We start from the raw sequence: 15,178 nt of genomic DNA, 5'->3' as shown, positions 1-15,178 counted from the left end.
AGAGAGAGAGAGAGAGAGAGAGAAGTGCGTACCCAGCTGACACCAGGCCGATCGCCACGTCGTAGCCCACGCGTCTTCGCGGCGGCGAGAGATCGACGGCGAGGATCGAGGAGAGGCGACGGTCCCGAGGACGAGCAACCGGACTGCGCCGTCACCGCGTTTACGACGAGCGAGCCGCGGAAGAGCCGAGGTCGCGCGGACGGATAGTACCGTTTCGGCGTGCCGGCGACGACGTTTGGCACTGGGAGGAGCAACGGCACTAACCCCACAATCGGGCATCGCGCGCGCCGGTCGCGCTCGCACTGAAGGCAGCGACGGACGGTACCGCGCGTACCGATAGCCGACACGCTCGGTCACGTGGAACCGCGTCACGTGACGCGAGTGACGCCGCCGCCGCGAACTTACGAACCGAGCGAGCACGTGACCGCCGAGGCGAGTTAAAGGGACGCGGGAGTACGGTGATTTAAATGGAAGCATATGGCGAGTTCCGCCGTGTCGACGCCCCGCGTCTTCCCGCGTGTCGTCCGCGTCGAGACGCTCGAGGTGAAATAACTAAGGATTTGGGATTTGGCGGATCTCGATTAGATAGGAGCGACGAGACTGGCTGATTACACACGTAGAGAAAAAATTGTAGTGGCGGCAACTATAAGGGGACAACCATACCAATTTAGTTAATAGAATTATAATTAGTTAAGCGAACTATATTATAGTTACTGCAATTAAGTTAGTGATTAAGAGAACTGATAAAAAAATAGTTGTACTTAATGTATTAGATAGTATATTGCAACTATTTTTTATTAGTTCTCTTAATCACTAACTTAGTTGCAGTAATTATAATATAGTTCGCTCAACTATAAATTATAATTCTATTAACTAAATTGGTATCGTTGTCCTCTTATAGTTGCCGCCACTACAATTTTTTCTCTCAGTGCACTGAAACCAGGCTGAACAGACTAAATTGCGATAAAATCTCGCTGCGAGAGAAAGAGATAACTTAATGAAAAGAATGTATAAAATTATAGCTGTAATAAAGATACGGAGAAAGTAGATTAGTTTCTTTTGTCGTACGCAAGGCTGAGAGATTAATTGGAGACTAGATGAGTGATTAGAGATTGACACGAGAGAAGTGGGGTCGGGTCAATGGGGCTTTATAAGCGCTTTCGAAGAAATTGACACGAAAAATGGTGACACAGAGAAGGTTAAGGAAACGCTCTGATGATCGACGCCACGATTCCGGGAAGCTCGTGTTCCGCAAAAATAATGTATTTTTCGATCTCGATTAAGAGCGTAACCCCAGCGCCTGCAAGTGGGACAACGATAAATAGACTCGATTCTCTGAACGACGACACTAAGGAGACGACGCTTTTTGTCAACGTCGTCTCTCTCGCTGCGAGGTTACGTAAGAAGTTACTCGTCTCACTCCCGTTCCTCTCTGTCCACTTCAAAAGCGCATCTGTCGAAGTGCTCCGCAGCGAGCGCTCACGAGAACGTTCACGAGATAGCAATCTGGAAGAATCGTCGAGGGAGCCTGCCGCTTCATTCACCTTTCCGCGCTGCGCGGCTCTCATTGATTAACATTACTATCTCAACTCTCGTTTCTCGGACCTTGAAACGATAAATAAAAGTTGCTGTCGCTGGATACTTTTTACACGGACTGTAGCGCTTACGCACGTGACACGTGAGCCCTTGACTGATTTATAACGTCGGGTCTACCTTATCTCTACAGTTCGGAGCAGGGCATAAAGCACCGGAAAGAATTCAGGCCAGGTTCCCCGAGTTATCAAATACAAACACAAGCGCTTTATGGAACCTTTTGTGCTGTGCGTCATTCAAAATACTCCGATTCTTCGTTTTCGCATTTCAGAAACACTTCGAAACTTAAAAAAAAAAAAAAAAAAAAAAAAAATCGATGGAAGTTCTTTACGAAGCTGAAGAAGTCTACAGGCAATTCTTCTTATCTCCACCTCTCTGGGACGCGCGAGTAATCATCCGGAGCCACTTAGTCCGGCTATCCTTGCGGAAACTGCCTTAGCTCAAGCACCATAAATCAGCATCGATCGCGAAGCGTCGACTGCGAAGGAAAGAAGCTTGGAACTGTCTACGAGAAAAGAGGGACACAAAGAGCGGAATGCAGTCCGGCGAGATGTGTGAGGAAACTCGCAGTCGCGGAATTTCGGCGAAAGTATACCGGGTGTCCTCGGTACGTGCTGGAGACCCTACTTCGCTCCGACGACGACGACGACGTTCGCATAGCCTTGTATAAAATTAACATTTACTTCGAATCAACTAATGCTTTACTCCATTTAAATTTAATTTAAAAAAAAATTGTTATCAACGTTTCCACGAATATTTGCAATTTTATTAGTTTAATTAATTTTTCTATTTAATTTAACGTAATTTTTATTTCGTGACAAAGGAGACATTTTTGGATTCTGTTTTTTAGCAATATTTTATATTAAATTAATATTTTGCTAATGTTTTCAATTAAAAATGTCTCATGAATATTTTCTATTTTCACGATAATATAACGATAAAATTCACGTCTCTGTATTCCTTTGAATATTTTCTCTACAGAAACATTCTCAATTTCTCATCCACACGTAGTAATATAATTTTAACAAATATAATTTTCAACGTTGTCGTTAATATTTTTTACTAATATGATCTTGTAAATACATTACGATAAAAAAATCTGTCCCAATACAGAGCCCGGCTTAGGAATTGTATTTCGAATCGAGAAGATCAGAGTCGGAGCTTCGATTCCGATCTCGGAATGTCAAGGGCCCCCTTCTCGCAGTTCCAGGTCGCGACGATTCTCGCCGGGCTCGACGAATAAATGCGCGAGTGTGAGACAGAGTGCCCTGAACGGGCCAGCGAACGTAGATATATTTCGCGCCCTCGCCTCGTCGCGTCGCGCTGTGGCGGCGGCAGCCACGCGCTCTTCGGCGCCGTTTGATTTACGGCAGCCATAAATAGCATTCGCGAGTGGCTTTTTCCTGTGCTCGGCAGCAATAACAATTTAGAACAGGCCGCTTTGCGGTGATATTGCTCGCGCTCCTGCTAGAGATCAGTCGTCTCATTAGCCGAAAATTGTCGAGCGATCGCCAGTGCTCGATGAGTGATCGTATATACCAAGAATTCCGAAAAAGTCCAGCGGAGGTGATGCTAATTTTTGTAAAGACGATGTCGAAAGAAATATTAAGAGGCAAATTTTAACGTTTTATATTCAGGAAAATATAATATTCATGAGAATGTAGTATTAATTAAAAGTATTATACTGAAAAAAAAAAATTTGTTAGAATACTAAAATATTTAATCCGATACGATCAATTAAGCATTGGCTTGGTTCAAAATTTAACCAAAATTCAATTAAACCAACTAAGCATCCAGTTGCACGTATCGGACTAAATATTTTAGTTTCTCAACAAAATTTGTTTTTTTAATATAACAAAATATTAATTTAATATAAAATATTACTTTGAAAAAATTCAGAATTCAAAAATTGTCGCTTTATTCTATCTGCGGCTTGAAATAAAAATCACATTAAATTAAATAAAAAAATTAAATTGTGCAACGATTACAGTTGTACACTTTTAATTTCATTTCTTTCGACATTGATTTTAGTTAAAATTCATTGCTATATTATATAACTTGACGATATCTCGTTTTAACGAAGTATTTTCAAGTTCTCACTCTGTCTCTTCCGAGTAGCGAGACTTTGACGATAGAGAATAAACTTCCGACAATAGGGGAAAACACGCGGCGATGAATGCAGCGTGGAATATCACGAGAATCGATTTCTGCGCATACCTCGGAGCAATCGAGAGCCGCTATCGCTGAGAGCATATTGGCAGACAGCCGTAGGCGTCTTGGCTCTCGCCAGACACAAAGAACCGATTCGAAGACGACATCGTCGGTATTGTGCATGAAGTCGCGTTCACAACCAGCAATCGCTTTAATCTTTACACTGATAATGACTTAAATAAATGTTGGAAATGATAAATTGGGCGGTAAAACCTGGATAGTCACGTTTCATCGAAAAGCACGCCTCGATTTTTGCGGTACGTGTAAAAATAATATAATCGACAAATGCATTACGAATCACGTAAAAATATATGCATATTATGCATAGAAAATATGAAACGTGAGGAAAATTTAGTTTATCGAGAAAAATTTCGGGCAAAAGAGGATCAACCATTTACAACTATACGGAATAGATTTGTTTAAAAATTACTTGTTTGGCGAATTAACGATCTGCGTTTTGCAACGGCATCCAAGTGTGAAACCGAGCTTTAAGACCGGTAAGATTCGTTATATATGTACCCAGTATACTGTCCACATATCGGATTAACCTTAAGCGGCAGTGTCCACTTCTTTCGCGCATTCTTCTTTATAATGCTGTATACCGTGTAGGAATGCGAGGCATTCTAGAAACGTCCAGAAAGCACTCTTCGAAAAGATAACGATATTTACCACTCGTTTCTTTGCGCGTAAAACTGTCGTGGTGAATTTTCGTTTGCGTTTCGAGCCTTCCCGATTCCGGGAGTAATCAACGCCATCGATTTTTCGCGAGTCCGAGAGTATTACTCATTATTTGATGTTATTCGTAAAACGAATTCTCCGCGATATATTATATATACTCGCGGCGTCTTGAGACAAAGGCCCCTTGTGCGGCCAAGACGCAAGCAGGGAACGCGTTTCCACGCACGCACACGTTCCATCGGTTACACGAGGCATAAAGGAGGCCAGCTGGTACAACTACACTATACTACGGCGATTTCTGGACGCATTTCGTGACGTCGCGTCGCCTTGAAAACGAGAGTTTCGGGTTTTCGGTTCTGCAACAAGTTAAAGAGCCTGCTTCTTCGATGTTTCGTTTCGATTTATTTTTTAGTTTACTTCTTTTTTTTTACTTGAAACTTATTTTTTAAAAATGCAAGCTTTACATTGGAATTGCAATTGTAACGTGTTACAGTAAACATGAGATAAAATTCATAATATAATAATAATTACGTTATACGTGTAAATTTTCGTGATATAATTTTTCATTTCGCATTATTTTTGTTAGTAAAAAAATAACGTCCATTCATTGTTGATCGTTTTATTTCATCTCTCCCTTTCCAAAGTCGAAGATAAAATTTAATTTCTCCCTTATCTGTCGCGTCTAAAAATTAAAAAAAAATGATAAAGATTAGCGAGCAAAAATCATCCAAGCGATATATGCATAGATAAGAATGCTACGAAAAGCTATCTCCAAAGTGATTAAGTCCTCATTAAATTATAAATCTCTTTTGTGATGATTATCTCTTATCGTCATTTACTTCATCTCTAATATAAAATTGCGGATATATATTTATACTTAGAATCGTTCAGCCTTATGTCATCACCTTTATATCTTACGCAAATAAACACCTCTTTTCCAATAAACATTCGAAGGAATGCGATCAGATGCAAAGATTTCATTGACGCGATTGGCAGATATTTAAAGATCGATGCAAATAAAGAAAGAAAAAAATTCTTTCAAAGGTAAGCGATAAGTAACTGGGTACACTGAGAAAAAAAATTGTAGTGGGGTACCATACAAATTTTATTAGTACAATTATAATGTATAGTTAAGTGAATTATATTATAATAATTGTAACTAGATTAAAGGTTAAGAGAATTAATAAAAAAATGCTTGTAATTACTGTATTATATATTACAAATATACTTAATTACAATTACTGTAATACAATTTATTTAACTATACATTATAATTTTATTAACAAAATTTTTATGATTGTCCCCTTATAGTTGCCGCGATTACAATTTTTTCTCTCGATGTATGACTAATTACCTTGATTCCCCGCCGAAATATCGGTGATACAATCATCGCGTTCGCGAAGAATAAAGCACAACTGCTTCGATTAAATTCATCGTTATCATTAAGTAATGTAATACAGACGAATAGACGAGTACGTCGCGTTTAAAAATAACATACCGATATATTTATTACACACCTGACGTTTCCTGGCATTTCCGTGACGCGAAACGCACTCGCTCGTGCGATTTAATCATGCCTGATAACGTGGTATGCGACAAATATAATATCAGCGCTATTGTTGGCGCTCGCGCAACAGCCAAGCGATTTTTGAGAATGTGTAAACGATACAAACGGTAAAAACAAATAATATTTAAACAATTAATAAAAGAGACTCATTAGTTGAAATTTAAAAAAATACAAAACACGAAGGAAAAATCGAGCCAAGCTAGGTATTAATTGCTGCATTATTAACAAGATATAAAATTAATCATAAATTAGCAATACAATTACTCAAACGTTAGGCCATCTTCAGTGGTACAAATTGTGTGCGATGAAATAACTAAATCCGTCCGTTTGATGCTTGTGGAATACATTTACAGATGCTTTAACATGGTATGTGTGAAAATATAATATAAAAAAGCGCACATAAAGTTCAAAATGTAGTGCAATCAATTTTCAATTTACTTCATTACACTAAAAAGTATTTATCATAAATTAATGAACCAAATTAAATAAATCGGTATTAATTGCTAATATAAATAAATGGAAATATTAAGGAATTGTATGTAAAATTATAGAAAAAGAATTTAAAAAAAAGTAATTTTTTCATAAAATAATTTTTTTCCTTCTAACGTGCGCTATATCATGCGATTATATTTGGATTATATACTATGAGGGACGCATGAAAGGGCTCGATTTATCGCGCGACAAACGCGTATCTGAGAAGGCGACTCGCAAAGGTGGTAGCTCGTGAAGAGCCGGCGGATTCCGTTCCGAGAAGAACAGAAATGGAGACCGAGACGATTCGCTGCCGAGATCGTGTGTACATCAACCAGTTCGAGAGACTCTTCGCGGGACGTTTATATCGTGTCGCGACGCCGCCGCGCCATCCAAACGAGGCTTCGCGGAACGAGCGCGAGTGCGTGTTAAGTGTGCTGTAAAACACGCGTTACGAAATGTACGAAAATATTTCTCAAGTCCCGAATCATCGATCTGTAACACGAGCATTTATATGTCTTTCCTTCTTTAAGCACTTCTGTTCTCCTTCAGAAAGAAAGTGTATTTACATCTTTAAAAATTACGAAGAATTATACGTTGTCTTGACAGAAATTTTGAAGAAAATACTTTGGAAACGTCAACCCCTTTAATTCTTAACATAACAGCACGCAATCAAAAATATACAATTTTTTCTTATTAATATAAACTTGCGAAAAAAATTAATATTTTAAATAAAGATTTTATTAAAATCTTATAAATTTGTATATCCACATATTAAAATTTTTTGAAAACTTATTAAGTCCAATTTATATAATTTAATTAAATCTTAATGAATTTTTAATGTGGAATGAGGATTTAATACAGTCCCATTTAAAAATTTTCCTGTATACGCAACCAGGAAAAAGAAGAGTACAATTAAGTAATATGACAAAGTTGCTTATTACGTCACAGTTTCTGTGCGAAACTTTTCAATACAACATTTAAAATATTGTTCAAATATTTAATACAGAATCTTGTATAATTTAATACGAATGTTTGGTTCAATGAATACAGGAGGCATTTAATAAGGAGACATTGCTACATAAAATTTAATTTGGTTCTTTATGTGGCTTAAATTAAATCTTCGTAAGGTTTGAATAAAATGGAAACCCTTACAAAAATTTTATATATTAAGTTTTAATAAAACATATATTAAATCATTTATTAATCTCGTATCAAATCTTAATTAAGTTTTATTAAATTTCTGTTCGCGGGAAGTGCCTAATGTAAAATACTTTTTATACATATTAGAGATAGAAAGAAGCGATAATTTGCCAAATATAATTTAATCAAATACAAAAATGTTGAATAAAACCAAGATTTATTGACATCAGCCCATTTGTAATAACAAATGGATTCTTTCGATTTCCTTGGACATTGAATTTCTCACAAAAACTTCGAATAAATGCCTTGCATATTTCTATGCAGAAGTTCGTCAAAGCAGACGTTTCATTAATCAAATCGCTATACGAGCGCACTGAGTCATCTCTTCTGTTAATTTATTCAGCGAAAAAACTCCTACTACTTGTAATCCTTGTAATGACTGAGACTCATTGAGACTAAAAATAATAGCATTATTTTACTTCTGTCGTAATCACCTCCAAGAGATTCTTCTGATGATTAGTTTTCATTTGCGGTCCGCGAAACGCGAAATTATTAAACAAATAAATCGTCCGCTCGTTGAAATCCCTCTATCTCCTTTTTTTTCTTCTAAAAATTTAACGCGAGATGCAGAAGACGCAACTATAAAAAAAAAACGCAAGGGTGTCGAAACATCCGTCGAACTTGATTCGTGACTCCGAACGCGAGAAGCCGGCAGTCATCACAATAATCAACAAACGATTAGTCATCGTCGCGTGCGAGCGGAAAGGACCTGACCCGGTCTCACTCGCGCTCGCGCGAGTTCACGTGTCCGCGCGCACGTGTCGCGGCGTGTAACCACTACCGGGGGATCGAACTCCCGGAGAAGTCGATACATCGCCGGGCGTGTGACATCGTCCGTCGTTTTAGCACGATGATGTCACAAGTGCGTCTCTCTCTCTCTATCACCGTTTGTCGTAACGGATTGTGACGTGGCGCCGATCGACCGACAGATATTACGAGGCGTTCGAATCTCGTTTGTGACCCGTGATGACGCACACGTGACAAATATATGACGTTACGATTAGATCGTAAACTGCACCGGTAACGGCGCCGGCGATAAGATCGAAGGAACATTGGGAAACTGAAGAGAGAAACGGGACGGGGGTCCTATCGTAGAATCTTTTTTCTTTTTAGAAAATGTCGACGGGGGCAGGTGAGTAAATTAAGGTGAGTAAATTAAGCTCGTGCGAGCTCGCGTGCATTTCTGGTGGACTTACGGATTTTAGGAAAGCGCCTCTGCCCTTATGCACGACGCCGTGCGACTTGCTTCCATGCTTGTGCAGCATGTTCAATCCTCTGTCGACGCTTATTCATGAAAACCACGCACAGCGAACGCACCTCTCGGTTCTTTCTCTAATTCTCAAACGCCCGAGAAAGTTTTACAGCGCACTCTCAGCGATGTCGTTGCGCGAACGCTCACCAACTGTTCACGCTCGCACTTGTAAAGCCAGAATGGATTTACTTATATACGGACATTCAGATGTATTACTCGCTATCAAACTTCATTTAATCGCATCGAATTCTATCTTTCCCTCAGTTACCATGAGACTAAAAAATATGACGCGAGATAAATTAAAAAATGATGGAAGAAATAAAGGAAAGCAGCACAACGTGAAAAATATGCGAGAATCGAAAGTGAAATAATTTGAATAAATTTAAAAGAATAAAAAAAAAAATAGGACGAAACAAGAAAACAAAATAAGAGATTGAGAAAGGAGGTTAAAGTAGAAATCTCTTACATAAATCTACCTCGAGTTATTACCAGAAGACTGTTACCAAATGACTGTCTTAATTTTAAGTAACGGAATGCATAATTAATCGACAATCCATCTTGTCGCGCTCTATAAATATCGGACGCGGCATTGACGGCAAAGAAACCGGGTCAGGCAAGTTTCCCACGACGCACGAGATCAGCGCGCATAAAATGATCTTTCACGAAGTTAGCAACTATAATTTGTTGACACGGCAGGGCGAGCGGCGATAAAATGTCTCATAGATCGCGTTATCGATTTAGCCCGATTCGCAACATTCGTAATTTCTCGGAACCTCCGTTGGACGAGAGCCAAGATCGCGGGGATCTGCTCGATTGAACTCTCTCTCTCTCTCTCTCTCTCTCTCTCTCGAGGTGATGTTCGGCGGCACATTATCAAAGCGCGAGAGAAGCTCGCGCGTAACCGCCGATAACGATGTTATCGCAACCGAGTTCCGCCGTTACGGTCAAATACGTCACGTGTGACTAATTCCGAAAGAACATTTCAAAAAACGAAAGAGAAAACATTTCTATGTATAGCTTAGAAAAAAAAGTGTAAAGCGAAATAAAATAATTTAGCTAGAAATTAATAATTTATATAAGAACATTTTTTTTTTCTTCAGGATTGAAGCAATTTTCGAAGGTAATTCGCGAAAGTGAGGATAACTCCAGAACTATCATTATTCGACATCTGCAGTTTTGGGCGCAACAATAAAACATTCGTCGCAGCAGCTGTTTAAATACGCCGGCTTATTTACGCGAATAAAGAATTCCCGCAATGCGTGCGAGCGCATGCACCAGACGTTTTCCCAAGTGCTTCGAAGAAACTAATCTATAATTGCCGTGAGCGAATTCCCGCGCGATCTTGGCATACAGACCCGACGAATGTGTTTAACAAAATTTTGTTCAAGTTCACGTGTATTTCTAAATTCTTTTTACGATGCAGAAAAAGTTGCGTGTTACAAATCTATATGTATCATCAGGTAAGCGATTATTTAATTTCTTATAATTGATCTCATCGATTGTTAAATATTCAACTAAATACGGATGCAGATGATTAAAAACAAAAAATAATAATAATAATATTCTCGGTTTTTCTGATCGCGAATCAAATGCATTATTAATTTCTATGAATCGCTTTCCATTGTTCAACTCATTTTTATTCTTTTTTCTTTAATGGACAAGATAACAGTTCGCTTTATCTTGCAACTTTGATTTTACCACAAATACATATAAATTATCTTGTCTGCGATATATTGTGTGTTGCAACAGAAATATCGTAAAGCTGTTCGCGGTTGTAACGTAATTTGAAATTTTTAACAGCTTAGTGCCGAGTGCAAACCGATCAAAGGAACTCGAAACGTCTGTTTTATTTCCGCGAGGAAGTCACGTAGCAGCCGCCGCGCCGCACCGGTGCCATAAACGACGATCAGCGTTGCATGCACGAGGATACTTGCGAACGCATCGAAAACACGTTTTCCTCTCTATCTCGCGAATTCCTATCTGTTCTCCCCCCCCCCGCGCGACTGACAACGATGAGACGCAGCATTTTCATGCGACACACGAGGTCACATCTCTAAAGTGTCTGCGAAGTAACTCTTGAATTTTTAACGGTAGATACTGCTAACATCGGAATTAACTGTCAAGTCAATCTTAGTACGTTACGAGTGTCACTTTCCTTTATACACTTCCTTGCAAATAAATGTACGTTGTATAACGTTTAAACATTGTTCTTTTTTTTATTTATACATTGGTCAACTGTTATTAAACTTTTAAATTACATTTCTCGAGTATTCAATTAATTTAGGAAAGATAAATCAGAGAGAAACCTAGGTGACAAAATCCTGGTCATTGGTACGCAAGCACCTCCGGCAAAAACGCGAAAGCCGTCTCATACGAGCAACGTTGTTCACTGCGCGAAATTCACGGGTACACTGCCGATTTGCCGGCGCGATCACTTGATATCTTATCATCAGCTCGGCCCGATGATTCACGCATCTACTGTCAACGGAGTCGGCGCGTCTACTAACGATGACGACCTTACGATGACGAGGTGGACGCCGTTACGATGGTGGTGGATCGGAAATCAGCTGGCTGAACGAGGAGGAGGAGGAAGAGAAGGAGGAGGAGAACGAGGCTGAGGTAATCGTGAAGAGAAGGCATATTGTTAATGGAGGTAAGGAGACGGAGTGAAGGAAGAGCCATCTGAGACATCTTGTACATTCTCGATTGCCCATGAAGAAATAGATGAGGAATTCGATAAAAACAAAAATTATGAAATTGAGGAGAAAAGGTTTGAGAAAATTATATTTATGTTCTTCTCTCTTGATTTAAAATTACACTCGAAGAAAAATTTGTTGAAAAGCTAAGCATAAAAAGTTTATTCTCATCAATCACGAAAATTTTTTAATCAAAAGTAAACAAAATCTGTTTAATTTAAATTTAATTGAACGTATCAGACTAAGTATCTTAGTTTGTCGGCAAATTTTATTCAGTATAGTATTATACATAATTGTGCACAGAGAGAGAGAGAGAGAGAGAGAGAGAGAGAGAACTTTGAATTTTTTCTTTTGTTATAATAGTTATCCCGACCTACTTGGATGAGTAACTCCTCCTTTCATTGGCTGATGACGCAACCGTGAAGATACTATTGCTCTTGGGTCACTGTTGCAATCAATTTGTCAATTTGTATTTGCATTTTAGATAGACCGTGAATTTGCCTGAACCCAACGCTTAATGGAGGGCTCCTCGTAATACAGCGGCACACGTAACAAGCACTGTCTTCCGAGAACTGTACGCAATGATTCACCATGCGTGCGATAGCGGGGAGAATAGAATGACGATGTTCTCGAGAAAGGTATTCGGTGTGTAAATACGGGCAAAAGTACGGCCACTTCGTCGAAGTCTCCCGAACGTCGCCTCTCCGACTCGTGACTCGATAAAGGGTCCTCCGGAAGTGGGACTTGTATCCGTTTTCCAAAGAAGGAATTCCAGTACATTTCGCTCCTTTTTTTCCGGAATAATTTGTCGCATGTTGTAACAATTGCAAAAATGACAATAGTAAAAAATTAATAAAATTTTGTAATTAATAACACTTTTTGAATCAATCTTTCTCTATATCATTTTTTTTACGATTTACATTTTTATACCATTTTTTTATATAAACTTTTTCTGACAGTTTCAAAAATATGTAAAATTCAGACGCAATTTCCGAGATTTTGTGTCCTTTTCTTATTCAAAATACTTAATTCATAATTCTGTTTAATTTATTGAGAATTTAAATATAGTTTTTGTACGACTCCCAATATGGCAGTACCGCAAAATGCTAAAGCGACACTTCGTTATTCATGCCTTTATTATTCTCAGATACCGGGAATCGCAAACTAATTAACATTCGGTTATTCTTGCGCACGTTTGTATCGTCGTCGACGTAATCGATGTTGCCTATCCCGAGTCGATAGCGGCACATAATCTCTCGCCATATAAAGCCATGTAAATGATTATTGGCACACGACTCGCGCGACCGTTTCCACTTAGTCAAAGTTAGCTGTCCGAACCGGAATCACCGAGTTACTGCTCCTGGTCCATTCACTCGACAGATGATGTAATTGCAACCGTACTACTATTACACTACGTGCCGCTGAATTGGGTGAACAAAAGTAGGGTCGTCACTGCGAGATGCATCATCGATGATGCAACTGCTGTTGCGATAAATTCCTGATAAGTACAAAAAATTCTTGGAATTTTTTGGAATTTCTAAATGCCTCTGCGATAGATTTCGTGTTTGTTCAAAATGTTTCGCGGAGAAAATTACAAAGAATTAAACATCGGATTGATTCGACTATTATTTAGTTGCATAAAAAGTTTATCCTTATCAATCATTAAAATTTTTAATCAAGAACCAACAAAATCAATTTAAATTTAAATTTAATTGAACGTATCAGACTAAATATTTTAGTTTGTCGGAAAATTTTATTCAGTGTAGTATTACATACAAAGAATTACATACACTATTTTCGAATTTGATAAAAAAATTTAGGATTTAAAATACACCAAACTCATCAATTTAAACGTTAAACTTATCATAAAAGATATTCATTTATCTTTAATGTATAATTGTATTATTAATCAATTATACATTAATATCGTTTAAATAAGAAATTACATTCATTACATTTTTTTGTGAAATCAATCGATAATTTCAGCAAAGTAAATAACACACTGTGAAAATCAGCTCCCAATGTGACGTACTATTTGTCCTCATTATTCGTCGTTATTTGTTCTCATTATATTCACACAAATATTTATAGAAATTTATATTAAGAACTCTAGATTATTTGCGACGGCGGCTACTGGCAATTCAGACAAGCCGAAGCCTTGAACTTGGACTCGAGGAGGACGAATAACAAATGTGATACGATCGCCACGACTCGGTCTAGTGACTCACTTTCGTGAGTCAAGGATGCCACGCGATTCTTGTCAAAGCGCGATCTCTGGGAAGTCGTAAATCGCCGGTTACCCAACGATGTTTGTAACTTCGTTGCCTGCCGGGAAGCGGCTTCCAATAATTCCTAACCGACGAAACCGTAACGAAGATATACTTCAACGTGAGCGCGGGGGAGAGCAAAATTGGGTCTCTCGAAAATAGAATCGACTCATCTATGAAGTGGAATTCGTACATTCGTCACTTCCGGAAATTATTGACTACCCCGTTTTTGATCTCTTGTATTTATATCGTCGATCAATAAATATCTGTGCCCGGCATTTCTCTGGGAACTTGAGGATCCAAGAACTGACGTATTCTATGCGTACTATATACGTTGAAAACGACCGGATAAATATATACAAGCTTGCACGCTTGTTTTATAAATAAATTTATTGTCGTCGTTCCCGAATGTGACGAAAGAAATGATTTAACTAAAAACTTTCGGAACAGTTTAAATAAACATTATACTTTGATAATTTGCTTAATAAATAAAATAACAAATAGATTACTAGATTAATTTTAAACCTTTGAAAAACGATCGAGTCAGTCGTCCATTAAGGATTATTCCCTATATCACGTCGAACGTTCATTAATGTAACGATAAAAGAAATTAAATTTTGCAAATTAGAAGCTATAATAAGTCGGCAGAACAGCTCGCGCATCTGCAACCGTCTAACTTGATTTAACGATCTGCGTATAGAGCCAAATAGCGACGTAAATATCCGCGAGAGAGAAAGAGAGAGAGAGAGAGAGAAACGAGTGAAAGATTAAAGAACTCAAGAAAGAGAAAGAGAGAGTACAGCTTCTTGGTTCAATTGGTCCGAATGTTTCGCATAGCGCTCGGTACATCGAACCTCTCTCTCGCCGATCTCGCAGGCAGGCAGGTAGGTAGGTAGGCAGGCTTGTTCTATTAGGGATGCCGGACATAACTATAGAGATGGTTCAAGGATGCGCCTGGTTTTCCTTTTACTATCATCGCGGGCGCGCGCGCGCGCGCGCGCAAGGCGTTTACTGCTCCGAGAATTTTCATTCTCGGCCGGATAATTATCTCCAATGCGCCGCGCCGACCGGCACGAGTATCCTCCGCGATCGTAAAAGTATATGCTTTCCCCCCTTTCGCAAATAAAAGTGCCATAGGGGCGCTGTAATGCGCTGCGCTAATAATATACATAGGGGAATAAATGGCCTGTGTAATAAGCGATTAACAAAGAGTATAAATAATCTGTAGGAATGACCGAGC

General features: G+C 38.8%; 1 protein-coding gene across 8 annotated transcripts in view; it reads right to left on the bottom strand.

The window, feature by feature from the left end:
- LOC105208254 (NAD(+) hydrolase sarm1) overlaps positions 1 to 15,178 on the bottom strand; it is a 103,755-nt gene that overhangs the window by 24,165 nt on the left and 64,412 nt on the right. The window contains exons 1-2 of one of the 8 annotated variants that reach the window (XM_011178064.3): positions 11,282 to 13,304; positions 8,920 to 9,250 (exon numbers count right to left, since the gene is read on the bottom strand). The exons of 5 other annotated variants lie outside the window; for them this stretch is intronic. In XM_011178064.3, coding sequence (XP_011176366.1) covers positions 8,920 to 8,988 — 69 coding nt within the window. In that variant the 5' untranslated portion in view covers positions 8,989 to 9,250; positions 11,282 to 13,304. Of the gene's footprint in view, positions 1 to 32; positions 293 to 8,919; positions 10,964 to 11,281; positions 13,305 to 15,178 lie in introns of those variants that run through there. 2 more of the 8 variants (XM_039457680.1, XM_011178067.3) reach the window with 2 other exon arrangements.

Source organism: Solenopsis invicta, chromosome 14 (genome assembly GCF_016802725.1).
Source record: "Solenopsis invicta isolate M01_SB chromosome 14, UNIL_Sinv_3.0, whole genome shotgun sequence".
Classification (NCBI taxonomy): domain Eukaryota; kingdom Metazoa; phylum Arthropoda; class Insecta; order Hymenoptera; family Formicidae; genus Solenopsis; species Solenopsis invicta.
The sequence above is the reverse complement of the archived record's forward strand: the minus strand, read 5'-3'. Positions and strand labels throughout refer to the sequence as shown.